The sequence below is a fragment of the Trachypithecus francoisi genome, unplaced genomic scaffold (assembly GCF_009764315.1).
Source record: "Trachypithecus francoisi isolate TF-2019V2 unplaced genomic scaffold, Tfra_2.0 Lachesis_group9, whole genome shotgun sequence".
NCBI lineage: Eukaryota > Metazoa > Chordata > Mammalia > Primates > Cercopithecidae > Trachypithecus > Trachypithecus francoisi.
Genome location: NW_022681474.1, coordinates 35,844,107 through 35,864,383, shown reverse-complemented (window position 1 = coordinate 35,864,383; position 20,277 = coordinate 35,844,107). Strand labels below are relative to the sequence as shown.

Genomic DNA, 20,277 nt, shown 5'->3' with positions numbered 1-20,277 from the left:
CACTTTGGGTCCAGAAGGCCAGAGCCTCTGGCACTTGCTCTCTGGCTGGGCACTGAGAGGCTGGAGGAGGGTCCAGGGGGCCTCAAGCACCTGGTGATTTATTGCAGGGAGCACCTTCATGAAAGCTGGAGGAATCATGAGCTAGAGATGCGGGGGTTGGAGGAAACAGCTGCCGCAGAATTATTGTTTTCGTCTGACAGCCTGACTAGCTAAACATCTGTTTGAAATATTAATAACTGTCAGATGGGAAGGGCCTGGGGGCTCAGTGCAGTTTCATACCATCTGTCTGTAGAGTAAACACACTTCAGAGCGGGGTCTTGGTATCACAGGCAGTGTCTCTGCTTGGAGTGGGGAAGGAGCAAGAAATGGAAGCAAGGACTCTGGGGGCCCCAGGTGTGAAGGGAGGAGAAAGCAATGAGTTAAACTCCATGACATTTATTGAGCACCGACTATGGGCAAGACTCTGAGCTTGTGTGGCACACATCTACCACTTGGATCTGCTTAGCATTCAATCCCTTGTCTAGAACAGAAGCCCCGCCCCGATTCTCAGCCAGTGTGTTTCGGCGGGGGCTGACCCCAACCCCTGGGTCCACTAGGGGGAGTGTGATCCCTCCCCGGCATACCAGAATCACGATTGGTTCCAGGATGGCCCAACCAACTGGGCCGATGAGAATCTGCTGGAATTACTGCAAAAGAATTGTTCCCACTAGGGTTGATAAATTGGTAAGAAGTCAGCCTAGAGGTGCTGGTGCCCTTCTTTGCCAATACAAAAAAGCAGAAGCCGGTGTTGAAGACCGAGCCCTGCTCAACTGAGTGCCTGGATGCAGCCATGCCTGAAATCACTTGCACTTTTTATTTTATTTTTAATTTTTTTTTGAGACAGAGTCTTGTTATGTCGCCCAGGTTGGAGTGCAGTGACGCAATCTCGGCTCATTGCAACCTCCACCTCCTGGGTTCAAGTCATTCTCCTGCCTCAGCCTCCCTAGTAGCTGGGACTACAGGCATGTGCCACCACACCTGGCTAATTTTTGTATTTTTAGTAGAGACGGGGTTTTGCTGTGTTGGCCAGGCTGGTCTCAAACTCCTGACCTCAAGTGATCTGCCCACCTCGGCTTCCCAATGTGCTGGGATTACAGGTGTGAGCCACCGCGCCTGACCTGAAATCACTTGTACTTTTGAGTTATGTGAGCCGATCCTTTTTTGCTTGAACTACTTAAGGGTTTCTGTCCCTTGCAAACAAGAGTACTGACAGATACAGATGACACTGGGAGGGCCCCTTGTCAAAGGACAAGTCCAGCCATGGGCAGCTGGGGATGCCCAGGCATCCCCCAGGAGCCCGTTCCTCTCTGGCGCCTATGCTCACATGGAGAGGGTTGCCCTTCTCAGAGATGGCCAGCACCTTCCCGCCCACTGGAGGGAGCTTCCAGGGCTCCTGGCCCACCCCCACTGAGTCTCTCTCGGGGAAAGATAGAAAATCAGTGTACTCAGTCCAGTCTCGTCACCCCCCAGGTTGGCTCGTTTTCCATATCGCAGCCTAGACCAAGGGAGCCCCACCCTGAAGCATCCAGAAATTTTATTTAATACACCAACAAACACAGCTCAGGGATTTGGGGGCGCCTCCTTCCCTGATTGCCCAGGTCCCTTGGACAAAATCCCTCTGGATGCATTACCACAGTCGGCCCCGGAGACCTCAGTAGCCCTGTGGGAGAGCGGGGACTCACCAAGACTGTCAGCACAGAGGTCCCCACGGTGACGTTCTCGTACAGGCTGATGTTGTACAGTGGCTGGCTGAAGATGGGCCGGTTGTCATTTTCATTGATGAGAGTGATCTTCACCTTGGCATAGCCCACATGGTCAGGCACACTCTCATTGGCAAAGAGCTGGATGTGCAGAACAGGGGCTCAGGTAAGCTCCCACATGTCCCCTTCCAGAGTCCTTGTCCCTATAAGTCCTATCCATGCCTTTGCCGGCCCCAGCCCAGAGCACCTGTTAGAGTCTCTGCCCATCCCAGCTGTGTGCTACTGCGAGCCCATCTGTCATTGCTCTAGGGATGGCCGCTGATTCTGCTAGGGCAGGAGGAGCTAGCAGGGGCTGATCTGGCAGGATATGGGCTGCAGAAGCTCCTGATGGGAGTCTGGTAAAATTCCACTTAATTCCTGGACATATCCTTGTCCTTCTTGGAAAAGGGAGGCTCAGCCCGGCCCCTGCCATCTCTTGGAGAGCTTGTCTGAGTCAGATCCACAAGGGAAGATGGGCTGCAGTGGCAGGTGGGATCTAAGGCAATCTTCTAACCTACCCTTGCCTCCCCTGAAATCCACCCCCGCCCCACTCCAAAATGCCAGTGAATGTGGCCTTACATCAAAGTCATAGCGGTCCACGGTCTCGTAGTCCAGTGGGATGGCCACCCGAATACGAATGTCCGCCTTCCCTTGGACGGAAGTCGGGGAGATGATGAAGTGGTGGGAGTTGTTCCCCACCAGATACACCTCAAACATGCTGTTCAGGCCCTGCGTCAAGAGTGCAGAAGAAGCCAGTCAGGAAGGGCACAGTGGCCAAAGCCCAGACCCAGATGGAGAAGCAGAGGCCCCTGGAGAGTGAGCCTGGAGCTGCTGTGGTTGGGGTGGTGGATGAAGTGCTGGGACAGAGCAGGGCTTTCCCAGTGCAGCTCCAAGACTCCATGACCTGCCCATGTCTAGGCCCTCTGGAAGCCTCCTCTGGTTCTCTTTGCCTTCCTTGCGCTGTCGGATGCCCACAGTGTCCCCTCCAGGTGGTTTGGTTCACTTTCCATCTCCTGCTCTCTTTCTCTGCCCCAGTGACCCCAGCTGCGGAGGGAACGGCCAGCTGCAAGACCCAGCAGCGAGAAAGAAGAAGGAGGAGGAGAGAGGATGCGAGGGGAGTGGAGGGAAGAGAAGCAGTTAAGCGGCCACAACAGACTAGGGCAGGAGGGGACACAAGGGACGCAGATGCTGTTCTTCCCCTCCTCCTCTGGAACGTGTCCATCAGGGAGAACACTGGTTTGCTGACATGTGAAATGGGAATAACCCAGAGACTGAGTGGCAACGTGAACTGCCAGGGACCCCACACTGTGGCCAGTTGCAGCGGGGCCCTGGATCCCAGGCTGAGCACGGGGTGGCTCCCCTATCACATGTTCTCCTGTGTCCTGGAGGTCCAAGCCCATCGTTTTAGGGAGGTGGGTGCCTCACTCAAGTTCAGGTGTTTCTGATTATTCTAACCAGGGCTGTGGCTCACAGAGCCCCTCAGATGCCACCTGACTCTCCTCACTTAAAGCATGTGACGTGACTGAAGTCTCCAGGTCAGCAGGAGGCCACATGGCTGAAGGTGGGAGATTCAGCTTACTGACTCCCCTGAGGTCTGGCCTGCTCAGAAAGTGATTCTACTTCCTCTTCCTGCCTGCACTGGGGCAAGGGGATCACCTGCACCCTCAAACTCCCCTCCAACTGGGCAGGTAGCCTGTGATGTGTAAGAGCCTCCTCCTGACCCCTCTTGTAGGTACCTAGTAGGTCACTGACCTTGGCTGTCAGTCCAGAGGCAGAAGCTCTGGCTTATGGTGCATAGCCCACCCCTAGCCCAGTGGCCAACTCAGCACCTCTGCACATGGGCCCTTTTCTCCTGAACCAGTGGCTGGCAAGGGAAACCTACCCTCACTTCTTGGTTGCTTAGGGGATGTTGTGAGACTCCTCTCGGAAACCTGTTCCTGGTGAGAGGGCGCTGCCAGGTCACCCTGGCCCCAAAGACTCTCCATGGTCCAAGGGGATATTCCCTGAAAGGCTGGTTCCCATCCCGCTCAGGGCAGAGGGGGAATGATCAGGAAATGATACCCCCAGTGAAGCCTGAGAGTTCCCAAGATTCATGGGCCCCCGGGGCTGCCCCCGAGATGCTCAAATGCACTTGTGGAGTGAATGCATGCTAATGTTTACTCATCAGTCTCTTGGGTTTTTCCCATTTTAGCAAACTGGTAAATGCCCTTGCTGCATTTAGACTTTTCTCAGAGGCTGGAGACAGGCCTGTGCCCTGTTCCTGGCACAGAGGTTTGGATGGAGAGGTGGAAGCTGAGCTCCCTGAACCCTCTCTTGCCAATTCTGGGGTCCAGGCAAGCCGCGGGGCTCCAGGGCCTCAGCCCAAAGCAGCTCCCCAGGGGATGTGGGGGCAAGGCTCCTCTGGGCCTGTCGAGCTGTGGAGGTTGCAGTGCTCCCTGTTGTGGAATCCGTCCCGTCAGATGGAAGGGACCAATTAAATGCCTGAAGGGGCACTAATAACTGAAGCCAGCAGGGTGTGACAGCTTTGAACAGGTGACACCAACTCCTCTCCTTCCCCTGAACCTTTGATCCCTCAACCACAAGAGCTGGGGGCCTGAGAGGGTGGGGGAGGGAGGAGCTGTGCCCTTTTCAAAGCCCCCTCCCCACTGTGCCCACCATGAGCCCTCCCCAAGCCCAACCCCTGCCCTTCCGAGGCTCACTTACCAAATTCTGTCAGTGGGAGTCGGTCAGTCAAAGGATATGGAGACAGACAGAGGGAGCCGGAGAGGTACGGAGAGGAGGAAGAAACCAGAGAGAAAAGGCGGTGAGACCCTGGGTCATGGGAGGGTAGAGACCCCGGGACCACACCCTAGAGGAGCAATTGTCCCCGGCCTCTGATGGGCTATAGCTTCTGGGGTCTGGAGGAGGCGTATTGTGTGAGTGTGCACACACGTGTGCTGGGGAGTAGAGAAGAGGGACAAGCGTGGGACCCAGAAGGAAGAGGCTCAAGGGCATGAAGGGTGATGAGGTGAGAGGAGGGGGCAAGGGCTCCTGTCTCCCTGATCTCTGCCCACTCTCATCCAGAAGACCTCAGTGTAGCCTGGGATGGGAGGGGCTATCCCTATATCCTACATCCCCGGAGCCTGGATAAAATCCCTGCAGGAAACAGCCCCAAACGCCGCCATGTTTTTATTTTCCTAACATAAAAAATGTCAGAGACATGATGAGCAGAGACATGGCAAATTTTCCAGATGTTAAAAGTGTGAGGGGCACACACGCCTCTCCCACTCCCCCTGAGCCCAGGTACCGACGAACTTCCCAGGGCAGCCACCACACCCCATTCCTGGGTCTCTTTCCCCAGGAAATCCATGCCTATATGAGCATTATGGGTACATGCCACCCTGCTGTGACACTAACAGCATGCTATGCACATTGCTCTGTGTTCAATATTTTCACTTAGGACTACATCTTGGTGATTGGTCCATAACTGTGCATATAGATGATGATGCGAATGAGGATGCTAATAACAAACACCTACTCTTGGTCAGGCACTAAACACTTCATAAGTACCAAGTATTTGCTTCGTTTTCCTTAATGGCTGCAGAGCACTTGCATCACTGGGTTACAGTTCCCTCTGTGATTATTCTGGAATGTTGGCAGCCCCTTGAGGCTGTAGACCATGCCTCAGGCGGTGAAGATTCCCCAGCAGACCACGACACACAGTGGGTGCTCAGGAAGTGACTGGGCTCCAGCAGCTCTTCCTTGTGTGTTACTGCTGCTCCTCCCATGGGCCCCTCCAGTGGAATTGAGCTCAGAGAGGTTGACTGAGCAGCCCACGGTTGCATAGGGAGCTGGTGGCAGAGTGGGGGATAAGAAGCTGGGCCCAGGCCGGGCGCGGTGGCCCATGCCGGTAATACCAGCATGTTGGGGAGCGGAGGTGGGTGGATGACTTGAGGTCAGGAGTTCAAGACCAGCCTGGCCAACATGGTGAAACCCCATCTCTACAAAAATACAAAAAATTAGCCGGGCATGGTGGCACACGCCTGTAATCCCAGTTACTCGGGAGGCTGAGACAGGAGAATTGCTTGAACCCAGGAGGCGGAGGTTGGAGTGAGCTGAGATCATGCCACTGCACTCTAGCCTGGGCGACAGAGTGAGACTTCATCTCAAAAAAAAAAAAAAAAAAAAAGAAAAGAAAAAGAAAAAGAGAAAAAGAGGCCAGGCCAGTGGACCGTCCCACAACCCCATCCTGCTGCCCCAGCCAAGGAAGTAGAGCTCAGGTCTGAGGCGGGCATTCCCCAGTGGCAGCTGAGTCTACAGTGTGAAATGTACTGGCCATGCAGTCAGCAATGTTAGTTACCAGAGCAAACTGAGATGTACCATCTGAGCACTCCAGGGCCCAGTCTAAGGGGAGGACAAGCAGGGGAGGTTGCCCCAAGAAGGGGAGTTCTGAGCTGTTGTTAGGAACGAAGGAAGGTATTATTATTACTATTATTATTTAGATGGAATCTTGCTCTATTACCCAGGCCGGAGTGCAGTGGTGCGATCTCGATTCACTGCAACCTCCACTTCCTAGGTTCAAGCGATTCTCACACCTCAACCTCCTGAGTAGCTGAGACTACAGGTGCATGCCACAATGCCCGGCTAATTTTGTGTGTGTGTGTGTGTGTGTGTGTGTGTGTGTGTAGGTATATATATATATATGTGTGTGTGTATGTATATTTTGTTTTTTTGGTAGAGACGGAGTTTCACCTGTTGGCCAGGCTGGTCTCAAACTCCTGACCTCAAATGATCTGCCCGCCTTGGCCTCCCAAAGTGCTGGGATTACAGGCATGAGGCACTGTGTCTGGTGGGAAGGTATTTTTGGACTCTTTTGGACTGGCAGAAAAGGGATTCCGGGTGGAGGAAGTAGCTTTAAACACAGAGTTCTTGATCTTTACAAGTCTCAGAATCACCTGCAGATTGCTCCCCCATTCTCCTCCCTCTCCCGGGAATTCCTGATTCTGTAGGCCTGGGTTGGGGCCTGTGACTTTGCATTTCTAACCAGGTTCCAGGAGATGCTGATGCGGATCTGAAGCCACCCTTTGAGGAGCACTGTCCTAAGTAAAGGCACGGAGTGTGGAGAAGAATCATCAGTGACTTATTATTTGTAGAGAGTCTATGTCAAGAAGGTTGGAGTCCCAGGCAGATGCCCACCTGATGATGGCATGATTTCCATGAGCAAGAAGGAGCCACTCTAAGCTCTGCAGCAGGTGAGAGGGAGGTGACCTTGCAGGCACGTGCAGGTCATACTGGTGCTGCCCTCCTCACCCTAGATGCATATCAGAATCACCAGTGGAGTTCTAAAAAGAAATGCAGATGCCCAGAGCCAGTGTGTCATCATCTCTGGGGGCTGGGAAAAGCTACATTTTTCCGACGCTCCCCAGGGAACTACATTGCACAGCCAGGGTTGGGAAGACATCACTGGGCAGGGAGAGTAGCTCTGAGGCACCTATAGGAGTTGAGAAAGAGGTGAGCAGTTGGAGAGGCATAGAGGGGTAGTTCTCCACCGGCCACATATCAACATTACCTGGGGAGCTTTAAAATACCCCCTGCCTATGCTGCACCCTAGACCATGGAGACCAGATTGGGGGAGGGGTGGAAGCACAGGCCTCTGCATTCTGTAAAGCTCTCCAATTATTCATTCCAAAAGTGTATCCAAGGATGAGAACTACAAGGGTAAAACAGTGGTTCTCCAAGTGTGGTCCTGGGACCACAGCATCAGCATCACCTGGAGCTTGTTAGAAATGCAAAACTGGGGGCCATGGCCAGATCTTCTAAGTCAGAAACTCTGGGGATCGGGCCCAGCACCGTTTTCTTTTCTTTTCTTTTGCTTCTTTTCTTTTCTTCTTCCTTCCTTCCTTCCTTCCTTCCTTCCTTCCTTCCTTCCTTCCTTCTTTCCTTCCTTCCCTCTCTCTCTTTCTTTTTTTTTTTCAGACAGAGTCTTGCTCAGTCGCCCAGGCTGCAGTGCAGTGGTGTGATCTTGGTTCACTGCAACCTCTGTCTCCTGGGTCCCAGTCAAGCAATTCTCCTGCCCCAGTCTCCTGAGTAGCTGGGATTACAGGCGCGTGCCACCACGCCTGGGTGATTTTTGTATTTTTAGTAGAGACAGGGTTTCACCATGTTGGTCAGGCTGGTGTCGAATTCCTGACCTCATGATCCGCCCGCCTCAGCCTCCCAAAGTGCTGGGATTACAGGCAGGAGCCACCGCACCCAGACCTGGCCCAGCACTGTTTTAACAAGCCCCTCAGGCATTCTGATGCTCACTAATGTCTGAGAACCATTGTGATAGAGTGATGCTGGGAAGAAGCAAGACCGAACTGAAGAGAACTGGCCTGTAAGGTACAGTGGATGAGCAGAGAAGGCTTAGGAAGAACCATGTGTCGGCTGAGGCGGCACCAATCGTGTGCAGGCTGAGGTCAACAGTGAGGGACTGAAAAGATGGTGTGAGCTCAGTGATGTCTGAGCTTAAAGATGCCTGGAAGATGGTGTGAGCTCAGTGTAGCTTCTGGTTAACTACCTGGTGAGGCAGGAGCACCCAGAGGGGAAAAGCCCTTGGGACAGCTTCCTGACCCCTTTAGGAGAATTCTTGGGGTCTCAATGAATGAGACTTGCTCCCTTCTCCTTGATCTGCTGCCAGGGGCTGGAAAATCTCACTCAGGCCAGACACTGCAGTGGTCAGGACACATGTCCTGAGACCCTCAGGATCACCTACTGACCAAGTCCTCTAAAATGCTCAACCTGTTCCTTCCAGAACTTTACCAGCTGGCCAATTCCTGCTTGGTCTGGATTTGTGACTGTCAGCCCTCAGGATGGGTGTGTGTGTGAGAGAGAGATTCCAGTTTGCTAAGTTGATGCAAAACCCCTACTGATTGCAGTCCTGTGCTTCTGAGCCGTTTATGGTAACAGCTTCCATTTGCAAAGCCCAACTACCATATAGGCGTCACACACCTTAACCAGAATGCACACAATGGCTCATAGACAGCGTCAGTCCTCCTTTTCTTGGAGAAAGAAACTGGGGCCAGAGAAGGTAAGTGTTCAAGCCTCACAGCAGCCAAGGAAGGCTTGGAACTCAAGTTTGCCCCCACCCCCCTCGCAGTCAGAGCTCTTAACCACACAGCTCTCCTGACCCTCCCACTACAGAACACTGCTCCAAGTGCGATGCCAGGAGCTGGCATAGTGAACCCCTCCCTGTGCCACACGTGGCAGAAGGAGGCCCACAAGCACCTCAGCTCAGGTCAGGGCACGAAGCCCAGACTAGTGGAGGGCATACCCACCTCCCTGCTCCTGCTAGGCCTTCTCCATGCCCTTGTCCACAGGGGCTAGGGTACTGCCTTCATGGGGTGGAGGTGTGGAGGAGGCTGGAGAGGCTCTTGGAGCTGCAAAGGGGCGATTTTGTTGGAAGGGAGATAAAGAGAAACATCAAAAGGAGCCTTAGTGTGTGTGGAGAGGAGCCCGTGGATTAAATTATCCTCCAGCTGAGAGAGGTGATGAGAAGGCTGATAGCGCCCACCGCGGGTCCGGGAGCCAAGCCACCACAGGCTGGGGAGCTGGCAGCTGCCCGCGGGGAGGCCAAGGCAACAGCTTAGCTTTATTTATTTCTTGGGAGGGGAAGGACACATGAAATCTCTCCTGGCTCCCTGCCGGTTCCTCTCCATGTGGCTCCTGCACTTTGCTCCTGGGGCTGCAGCCTTCCTACCCCCACGAGGGCAGCACCTTATATCAGCGGCTGCCAGGAGTGCTGCCCCACCACTTCCCTAGACCTTGCCCTCCCTGCCTCCCACTCTTGGAGGTGGGGGATAGCTTCGAGAAGGGTCAGAGGAGCCACTGCTCCCTCCTGGTCTCTCTATGGCTCCCAGAGCCGGCCGACCTGAGTCTGTCGCAGGGGACCCGGCTCCGTGTGCTGAGCCAGCGTGGTTGTCCAGCTGTTTGTTGAGTTTACATGTTGCGCCCTCAACAGACATCAGCTCGTTAAATACTCCCCTGGGAGGGAGGGTCAGGGATGATATTTCCGCTACTTAACCACCAGCATGCAGGCCTTTCCCTGGCACGGAGGGGCGGATTTCAGGCTGGCTCCTGCTGTCGGGCTGGGTGGCCTGACTTCTGAGCATGGCTTCCCTTGGCCATCACCTGAGGGCTCGCAGCAGTGGCACATCCCTCTGCAGGTGGCCTGGGCCCCCAAAGAGAGGAAGGCCTGAGCTGGCCTCCAGGCTCCCTCCTGCACATGAGGCCTGCAGATGCCTCCTTTGTCTCTCTGGCTCTTGCCTGGCCCTCCCCATCCTGAGGCACTGCCCTGCCATTGCTCACACCAGCTTGCCTCTCCAGGATGTTTGTCTATCTGCCACGAGTCAGGGTGGCCCCTGGGTTAGTGACCCAGTGGCACGATGCAGTGTTAAGAGAGCACAGTTCAATGTTGAGGAACAGGCTGGGTCACTTCCTAGCTGTGTGACTTTAGACAACTCACTTCCTCTCCTGAAGCCTCAATGTCCTCATCTGTGAAGTGGGGAGGGTAAGCACACCTCACAGAATTGATGAAAACAGTATCGTTTCTCTGCTCCCCCATGTTTTACAAGCATGTGAATTGTGTTTTCCTGCCTAAGTCAGGAAATTCCCTATGGCAGGGACCTTGTATATTCTTTACTTTGTACCTCAAATGCTAGGGGACCGTCACCCAACCCCGTAAACTACAATGTGCCCTTGGAGGAGACCTTAATTCCTTTTCATGGAAGAGGAAGGACCAGGGTCATGTGAAGGCCGGGTGGACTCAGGAGCCACAGCAAGGACCAAGGCCACTTTTATGTTTGGGATTGGGGGTTAGGGGGATGCTGGGGCAAGATAAAGGGCCAGGGCCCTCACAAGGCACCCAGGGAGTTCTGGGTGGTGGGCTGGTGTGACACCCTCAGCCTAAGCTGGATTGGGGTTGGGAATCTGGAGTGCGGAGTGGGGCCTCCAGAATCAGTGCCACCCTCACTGAAACCAACCCTGTCCCGAACTCAGGTCTGCCAGGGAAGAGCCCCATGACCTGAGCTTCCAGGGTGTACAACCTCGGAAGCCACAACATCTGGAGTTGAGCCTAGACTCAGGCACTGCCTTTTACAGCTGTGTGATTTTTGCATACACGATTTTATACCCTTGAGCCTCTATTTCCTCATTTGTAGAATGGGAAGAATGCAGACTACTTGATAGGGTTACTGTGGGTGAGCTGCCAAATCTTGGTTAAGCATCTGGGATGGAATAAGTGTTCAATAGAGGAGAACTATTATTGTTCTAGGAGTACTGAGGGTAGGAGAGTAGGCATCCCCGGGAAGGAACTGATTTCTAGACCATGGCCAGAAACGAGAGGAGGAGGCAGAGAAGGGCAAAGGCTTGGGTGTGTGCAGGGGTGACAGGACCCATCAGTCCCACCCTGGGCGTGGGGCTGCAGGTCTCCCTCCTTCCTCGGCTGTACCTTCTGTTGGTCTGATCCATACCATTGAGCAGTAGAAAATAAAAGTCAATGGAGTATGTATTCTTTATCCTTCTTTGTCCATCCTTTCACTTAATTCACCCCAATCAGATATGGCAAAGGGGACCTCAGCAGGAGGCAGGCCTCTCCTTCTGCCTTCAACTCAAAGCCAGCTGCTTCTCTCTCCAACCCCTACACTAAGGGGGATGCCAAGTCTCTCTGCCCACTGAGATGCCAGGATACAGAGGGCAGTGGAGGGAGCCTGGCAGAGGACACTGTTTCCATTTCTGACTCCACCTCAACCCCCTGCACCCAACAAGCCCATGTCACATGGTGGGTGGCTCCACTGGCTCTGCCCTGCTGCCTCTTTCCCCTCTGCCCTCCAGGCCTACCCTGCCACCCATGGCTCCAGGCCTCTGTTTCTCCATTGTGGGAGTGGAGCACCTCTTGGGCCTGCATCAAGGTGAAGGATGTTGCCCTCATTTCAGGCTTTCATCCTCCCACCTATGTCCCCTCCCCAAGCTCCTCTGTGGCTGGGCCCTTGAGCACCATGGGCCTCCGATCTCCCACATGGGAAGCTTGGATGGGGTGATTCTCTAAGGCCCATTAATGCCCATTAATGTGGTGATCTTTTTTTCTTTGAGACCAAGTCTCAATCCATCACCCAGGCTGGAGTGCAGTTGATACACACACTGCTCACTGCAGCCTCAACCTCCTGGGCTCAAGCAACCCTCCCAAGTAGCTGAGACCACATGTGTGCACCACTATGCCCAGTGGATGTTTTTTATTTTTTGTAGACACAGTGTCTCCCTAAGTTGCCCAGGATGGTCTTGAACTCCTGGGCTCAAGCCATCCTCCCACCTCAGTTTCCCAAAGTGCTGGGATTACAGGTGTGAGCTACTGCACCCGGCCCACTGTGCTCTTCCAACTGCTTTCCATGCCTCCAGCCCAAGCTGTCTCTCCTGCTCCCCTGATTCTCTCTCCTCCCCTCTCTCCTTGCCTTCTCTTGTGACTGCTTTGCTTGTTTCTCTCTTTATCTCGCCCTATTTCTTCTCATCTGCTGGAGATGGAATGCTTGTGTCCTCCTCCCGAAAATTCATGTTGAAATACCCCCAAGGAGCGTAGGGCCTTTGGAGGTGATTAGGTCATGAGGGCAGAGTCCTCATGAAAGGGATTAATGCCCTTATAAAAGGGACCCCAGAGCAACCCTTGCCCCTCCAGCCATATGGGGACACAGTGGGAAGATGGCCATCTGTGAACTAGGAAGCAGGTCCTCACCAGACACCACATCTACTGGGCCCTTGATCTTGCACTTCCCAGCCTCCAGAACCGAGACAAGTAAGTTTGTTGTTTACAAGCCACCCGTCAACGGCAGTTTGTTACAGCAGCCTGTGCAGACTAAGACAGCCTCTCTTCTCTCTCTCCTCTTCCTTTCCTTCTTCTATCCCTCTTCTCCTGTCTCTTTCCTCCCCTTCTTGCCCCTCACCTTCCTCTTTCCAATCTCTCCCTCTCCAACTGCCTCCTTCCCCGTCTTGCCATGCCTCTCTCCCTTTCCCATCCCTCTCAGACAGCCTCCCCTCCCTCCTCTCCGCAAGTTATCTGCTGAATTCCACACACGCCTGCACAGACGGGATCAATCCGAGGCTGCCTTGCCTTCAGCTTATCTCTGCTCCAAATGATTGATTTTCCCTCTTTAAGGGTAATTTGCTGGTGAATTCCACGTATTGCAAAAAACCTTGTGAAATCTAATTCAATCCGATTGGCAGCTGGCACTTTGGGGGAAGAATACCACAGCGCCATCATTTTCACCGCGGATGTGTGTATTATCTGTCTATAGACGAAGGCATGAGGCGGGCAGGTCCTCCTCACCTGCACGTGCAGACTTCCCCCCACTCCCTCTGATCGGCCCTGAAGCCAGCCTCCATTCTCCTGGGAAAATAATTATAATGTGCGTTGGGTACCTGCATTAAGGCAAATGAGGGGCAGGTGCTTTTGAATTATATTTTCCTAATTTGCAGCCCACTGACCCAGTGCACTATGAGAATCTTATACTTCCAAAGCCTAGCTACACTTTACCACCTGTCTGTACCCACTCCTGTTCCTGGGCACAGACTTTCAACTCCCAGGACCCAGCCAAGCCCATGTCACATGGTTCATAGCTCAGCCTTGCTGTCTCTTTCTCTTCTGCATTCCGGGCCCTGGGCCTCTAGGGACTAGAGCAGTCAGCCCAGAGGGTACTCCCTGAAATAAAGTGGCCTTAGTGGGGCTAGGCAGGAGGGCGAGGCTCCCCTCAATAGTGCCTATGGGTATGGCCAAAGGGCAAGCTTTATGTGGAGATCGGGGGACACACGGTCCTTTCCAGTTCTGCAGATGGAGCAGCTGCTGCTGCTACAGCCACCTGGACTGGTAATTCATGTGCAGAGGACAGAGGGAACCACAGAAGATTTATGTGGCCTGAGTTCTTAACTCAAGGACACCATGCTCTACCCCACAGTCTCCCACGATCCCAGGGGAGCCAGGCCATGTCCTCTTCTCTCTCCCTCCAGCATGCGCTCTGTTTGGAAGGTACCTGCCCCACTTGGAAAACTCAGCAGTCCCTTCCTTGTGGCCCTGTCTTGCAACCCTGGGCAAGCCTCCCAGCCCCGGTGGCCATGTTTCCAACTTCAAGGTCTGTCATTCTGATCAGAATCTGCCAATTTGAACCTCACTGCTCTACCTGGCCTCAACCCCTTTCCACACTCCACTGGCAAACTCTGCACCCGAGTTTTGGCTGGGGTTGGGGCAGGAGGCTAAAGCGGGGTGTAAGTGTTCTCAGAGATGCATGAAGAAAAGTCCAAAATGCAGGGGAAAGGGACGTGTGCACCCAGGTCTATCCCAAGCCCAGGACAGTCCTGCCTCTCCTTCTGGGGCCCCTTCTGGGAAGAATCACAGGGCCTGAGGGGCAGGGCTGCAGAGAGGCAGTACTCGCTGGCCTCACCAGCCTCCTGGGTCTCCAGCCCTCTGCTTTCTGGCCAGGCCCTCTAGAGCCCTCCAGGCAGGGAGCAGGGAGGGCCAGGGTGCAGAGCTGGGAACTGGCTCTCCCACTCAGCAGCTGCCTGGCTCTGTCTATTTCCCATGCTAAAATGATTTCCCTCTTCCCACAGAGAAAGAAATGTGTGGCCGGGCAAGAAATCTAAATGCCTTATGGAAATCAGGAGCGGACACTGCCACAGCTGCTAATCACACCGCTTTGTATTCCACCGCCTCTCCTCCAACAGTGAGTCCACCTTTCCTGCATGTCTGGGTGGCAGAGAGGGAGCTGAGAAGAGTGGAGGGGACAGGAGAGGAGGAGAAAGGCCTGGCACTGACCTGCTTTGTGCCCTCGTGCAAACTGTTTGCCCTCTCTGGGCTGCCTTTCTACATCAGGGGTCCCACCGTCATAGGAGGCCATGAACTTGGTGTCCTGGAACCCTGGGAGCCAATAAGGAGCAGGTAATTTCATCTTCTCCTTTCTAGTCCTCTTCCAAGGGAGCTGCCCAGGCTTGGGTCCTCTTCCCAGTGAACAAAGACATCACAAATGTCTTAAGGAATAGTTCCTGGGCTGGGACAGGGTGCTGGGCTCCGGGTAGAAGGGTGACCATCCCTGGTGACAGTCCTGCATGTCACTCAGCTGCCCTCAGGCAGGGCTGCTCAGGCCTGCAAAGGGCCCCTCCTGCTTGACACATTCCCTATATTTGGGGCGTGGGGCATGTATGTGTATTGGCCGCATTGTCGCTACGGGTGAACGGACGAAGGGATAAAGGCATGAATGAATGAGTTGCATGTGTTTGTTTATCTGTTGTGGATGTGTGAGTGTGAGAAAAAAATCAGAAGATAGAGACAGACACAGAGAAGGAAGGACGGTGCTAGGGTTTGAATGTCTCCCCCCAAAATTCACGTTGAAACTTAATCCTCAATGTGGCAGTATTGAGAGGTGGGGCCTTTAAGAGCTGATTGGATCATGAGGGCTCTGCACCCATGAATGGACTAATCCATTCATGGATTAGTGGATTAATGAGTTAATGGATGAACGGGTTATCCTGGGAGGGGGGCTCGTGGCTTTATAAGAGGAAGAGAGACCTGAGCTACGCAGAGCATGCTCAGCAATCTCACCGTGCGAGATGCCCTGCACCACCCCACGACTCTGCAGAGTCCGTACCAGCAAGAGGGCCCTCACCAGATGCAGCCTCCTGACCTTGGACTTTTCAGCCTCCATAGCTGCAAGAAATAAATTTGGTTTCTTAAGTTACTCAGTTTCAGTTATTCTGTTATAAGCAACACAAAATGGACTAAGACACGTGGGAAGGCGGGTGAGAGACAGGGAGAGAGGATCAGATTCAAAGACAGACTAACAGAGAGAAAGAGAGGGCATGCAAAGGTGGTGGAGGGTATTCAGGTGAGGAGCTATACTGAGGTAAAGATGTAACCAGGATGGCCTGGCTGCTGCACAGCAGGGTGATGGCAGATGGTGGTAGCTCCCATCTTTTTATCCATCTAGGCCCTCCCTCAGCCTGCTCTTTTGAGCTTCTGTCACTCCCATTGCTGGAACTCTAAACTACAGCCTCATCTCAACCCCTGCCTTTCCTACAGACCCAACATCTAAGCAGGCCTGACCCCTCGCCAGGTCCCCACCCCCACCAGTGCTCTCTGTCATTGTCCACTGGTACCACCCCCACTCTCCACGTGTCCAGATTAATCAACCTAAAGCACAGCTCTGAGTATATCACTTATGCTCAAGGACTATCTATGGCTCCCAATTGCCTGCTGAATTAGATTGAATCTCACAGCAGCATTCAAGGCCCTCTAACTGGCCTTTCTAGCTGTAGAGGAGGGTGCGAATTACACACTTGCTGATTTAATGACAGTGGAGAGAAGGATGGGGCTATCTTAGTCTAGAAGCCCACCAGTGCTGCTGCTCATGCTACTGCCTCTCACTTCATCCTTTTTGGGGGATGAGTGTGGGAGGGTATTCCATAATTTATAGTTTTTCTTAATTAACATGTTGTAAAGTTGACTTTTTTGGTATATAGTTCCATGAATTTTAACACATGCATAGATTCTTGTTACCTATCCCCTCCAACCAGGACACAGAACAGTCCCACCGCCCCCAACACTTCCTTGTCCCGTCTGTTTACAGGGACCCCTCTCCCACCCCTAGCTACCTCTGACCTGTTCTCTGTTCCTGTAAGTTTGTCTTTTTGAGAATGTCATGGAATTATGCAGCACAGGGCATTAGCGAGTGGCTTCTTTTTAGCACAATGCCTTTGAGATTCCTCTGATTCTCAATCCCCTTTAGTGATCTGTTTCTTTAAGCACAGTCTGTCCCTGTAGGACTATTTAGCATATCTGAGCGATCCGCAGAGCTAGGGAGGGGACCTCTGGCATCCCTCTAAGAAGGTTGGCCACCTGGTGTGCAAGACGAGGGCTTTGGAGGCAGGAGGGAGAAGGGGGCTAAGTGGATTAAGAGAAAAAGAAAAGTCCTGGTAGGCCTGCTCTGTAAATGCGAGTAGGTTTGGACATTCCCTAATGAGGGCTATCACAACAAGGCATTATGCCAAAAACAGAAATGGACTAACATACGCTTGTTAATTTGCCACTACTGAAAGACGTTAGGGCTGTCTCCAAGTTTTCTGAGTCCTGCCTCTGTTCCTGCACACTCCACTCCCTCCTTCGCCTCAGTCTTCCTCCTGTCCTCAGTGCTCCCTCTTGCTCCTCTTTCCCTTCCCTTGGGGGTGGCTCTTCAGTCATCCTCATCTCCCCTAAAGTGAAGCATCAGGGTGTCCTAGGGCTGCCCAGCCCCCACCCTCCTCTCTGCTCTATCCACACCCCTTTCCCAAGTGAACCCAGCTAGATCGGTGTATTTATTTATTCATTCATTTGTTTTAGGTAGAGTTGGGGTCTTGCTCTGTTGCCTAGGCTGGAGTGCAGTGGTATGATCACAGTTCACTGCAGCCTTAATCTCCTGGGCTCAAGCAGTCTTGCTGCCTCAGCTCCCCAGCAGCTAGGACTATAAGTGTGCGCCACCATGCCTAGCTAATTTTTATTTGTTTTTGTAGAGATGGGGGTCTCACTATGTTGCCCAGGCTGGTCTCCAACTCCTGGGCTCACATGATCCTCCTGCCTTGGCCTCCCAAAGTGCTGGGGTTACAGGTGTGGGCCACCATGCTGGTCACTGGTGGTTTTAAATACAACCTGGGTGTTGGCAACACTTTCATTCCCACCTCCAGCCTGGATCCACATGGTAGTAGCTGGGGATCTAGAGGCTCCTGAGAGCCAACGGTTGGATTTCTAGAATCTGGGAGAGCCAACAGAGACCACGCCAGTAGCTTGAGATCGGCCATCGAGGAGCATTGACACCACAGAGATTACTAAATGCTATGAGGCAGCCCCTCACCGACACCCAGGCCCCAGAGCTGCTTGCTAGGTATCTACCAGCACAGCCCAAGTGCCTTCTTGGCATCTCCATCTGGATGTCTAACAAGCATGTCAAATGTAACACGCTGAAAGCTAACCTATGGATTCTATCATCCCCTCACTGAATCGACTGCTTTCCCGTATCAGGAAGTAAGAACTTCACTTTTCTAACTGCTCAGGCCAAATACCTTGTGCAGTCACTCTTAACTCCCTCCCTCCCCTTCCCATATTGGCAAATCTCACTGACTCTCCCTTCAAAACAGATCCAGCGGCTGACCACTCCTCAGCCTCCACAGGCCCCGTCTGAACGACCCCTGGCAGTCACTCCTAGGAAAGGCTCCTGCCCCTCAGGGTCTATTCACCTACCCCCACCCCTGGCAGACACAGCATCCTTTTAAAAATTTTTTTAGGTTGAAGCAACGGCTCATGCCAGTAATCCCAGCACTTTGGGCGGCCAAGGCAGGATGGTCTCATGAGGCCAGGGGTTCGAGACCAGCTTAGGCAATGTAGTGAGGTCCCATCTCCACAAAAAGTTTAAAAATTAGCTGGGCACAGTGGCATGTGCCGTAGTCCCAGCTACTGGGGAGGCTGAGGTGGAAGGATCCCTTGAGCCCAGGAGGGCGAGACTGCAGTGAGCTATAATTACATCACTGCATTGCAGCCTGGGTGACAGAGTGATACGCTGTCTCAAAATAAAATTTTAAAAAAATGTTTAAAAAATGGAGATAAATTCATATAACATAAAAGTCACCATTTTAACCATTTGATAGTATACAATTCAGTATTTTTACTACATTCACTAGGTTGTACAACCACTACTCCCTCTATCTAGTTCCAAAACATTTTCGTCTCCTCCACAAATGAAGCTTTGTTCCCATGAAGCATCCCATTCTCTCCCCCCGCCCTTGGCAACCACTAATCTGCTTCCTGTCTCTGTGGATTTGCCTCTTCTGGACATTTCCCGCACACAAAATCATCCACCGAGTGGCCTTGTGTGTTTCCCAGGGCCATGGCTGCTGTAGCTGGTCAGTGCTTCATCCACTCCTGCGATGGCTGAATAACGGCCGCTGCATGGAGGCATCACATTCAGTTTCTCCATGTGGCAGTGGATGGATGGAAGTTGGGTGTCTTCCACCGCGCGTCCTCCCGAAACTTCACTCCTGTCACATCACTGCCTGCCTGCTCTCCTCAGGCGGCTTCCCATCTCATTCCTGTGAGAGCAAAGCCCTGACCACAGCCCTGGGCCTCTCGGACCTGGTCTCTCAGCCCCTGGGCCTCCTGCTGCAGAGCCACTGCACCTGCCCTTCCCTCTGCCTGAACACTCTTCCGCCAGATATCCACAGAGTCTGTGCCCTCTCACTTCATCCAGGCCTGTCAAGGCCTCCTCTGACCATTCTACCCCTCCCAGCATTCCCTTAATCCCCTTACCCGGCTTTCTTTTTCTCCATGGCTCTTCTCACCACCTGACATCATATGCATCTGTTTGTTTCTTTGATCTTCCATCCTTGGAACCTTAGCTGCCCAAGGGCTGAACTTTGTGTGTTCCTGAAGAATCGATGCTAGAACACATCTGACATCCAGTAGGTGTTCAACAAATATTTGTTGAATGAATGAAGGAATGAGCCGATCCCGCCTCCCACTCAACGTGCACATCCCTCAGGGCATCTCTTCCTTGTTCCTGCCTGAGGCCCGTGGCCGCCTGCTATCTACGTGCTTCGCTAGCCCCCGGGCATCTCTTCCCATGCTCTGTGACCTTCCCTAAAACATTTCCTCCCTGAGCCTCGTTTTGCCCATGTGAAAAGAGCAAATATATCATCCATGTGTTGATGCTAGTGCTAGTCAGAATCAGGGAGGGGAAAACGTGCTCTGCACCTTGCAACCTGGGATGTAAACCTATGACAACTTCGATGTTGAAAATTTTATCTCAGGCCGGGTACGGTGGCTCATGCCTGTAATCTCAGCACTTTGGGAGGCCGAGGCAGGCAGATCACTTGAGGTCAGGAGTTCAAGACCAGCCTGGTGGACATGGTGAAACCTCATCTCTACTAAACATACAAAAATCAGCCAGGCGTGGTGATGGGTGCTTGTAATCCCAACTACTCGGGAGGCTGAAGCAGGAAAGTCACTTGAACCAGGAGGTGGAGATTGCAGCGAGCCGAGATTGTGCCACTGCACTTCAGCGTGGGTGACAGAGGGAGATTCTGTCTCAAAAAAAAAAAACAAAAAAAAAAAAAAACAAAAACAAAAACAAAAATCTCACTCTCAATTACTTTGTAATGAATTCCTTTTTAACAGATGGAGAAACTGAGGCCTGGAGAGGAAGAAGGGAGGATCTTCCCTAAGCCTGCATGGACAGAGTGAGAGCACAGCTGTGACACCTTGCCTTGCCATGAAATGCCTTGCCTCTCCCTCTGCCCTGCGCCCAGCCCCATCCCTGCACCATTCTTCCCTTTCAGGGGACAGAGTTAGTAGGCAAGCAGAGCCCAGCGTGGGCTGGGGAGGAGGCTCCCGCGCTCCTGGTGGCCCACTCTTGCCACAGCTGTCCAGCAGGAATCTGCGGTTCTTGTTACTTGTTGATTAGGACATTTCACGGCCCATGATGGT

General features: G+C 53.0%; 1 protein-coding gene across 8 annotated transcripts in view; it reads right to left on the bottom strand.

Moving 5' to 3' along the window:
• CDH23 (cadherin related 23) overlaps positions 1-20,277 on the bottom strand; it is a 423,400-nt gene that overhangs the window by 167,389 nt on the left and 235,734 nt on the right. For 6 of the 8 annotated variants that reach the window (XR_004436645.1, XM_033209267.1, XM_033209271.1 and 3 more), the window contains exons 12-14: positions 4,482-4,487; positions 2,358-2,507; positions 1,722-1,880 (exon numbers count right to left, since the gene is read on the bottom strand). Coding sequence is in view for 7 of the 8 variants with exons in the window: in XM_033209267.1 (XP_033065158.1) it covers positions 1,722-1,880; positions 2,358-2,507; positions 4,482-4,487 (315 nt within the window). In the remaining variant the exon portion in view is untranslated. Of the gene's footprint in view, positions 1-1,558; positions 1,881-2,357; positions 2,508-4,481; positions 4,488-20,277 lie in introns of those variants that run through there. The other 2 variants (XM_033209270.1, XM_033209276.1) reach the window with 2 other exon arrangements.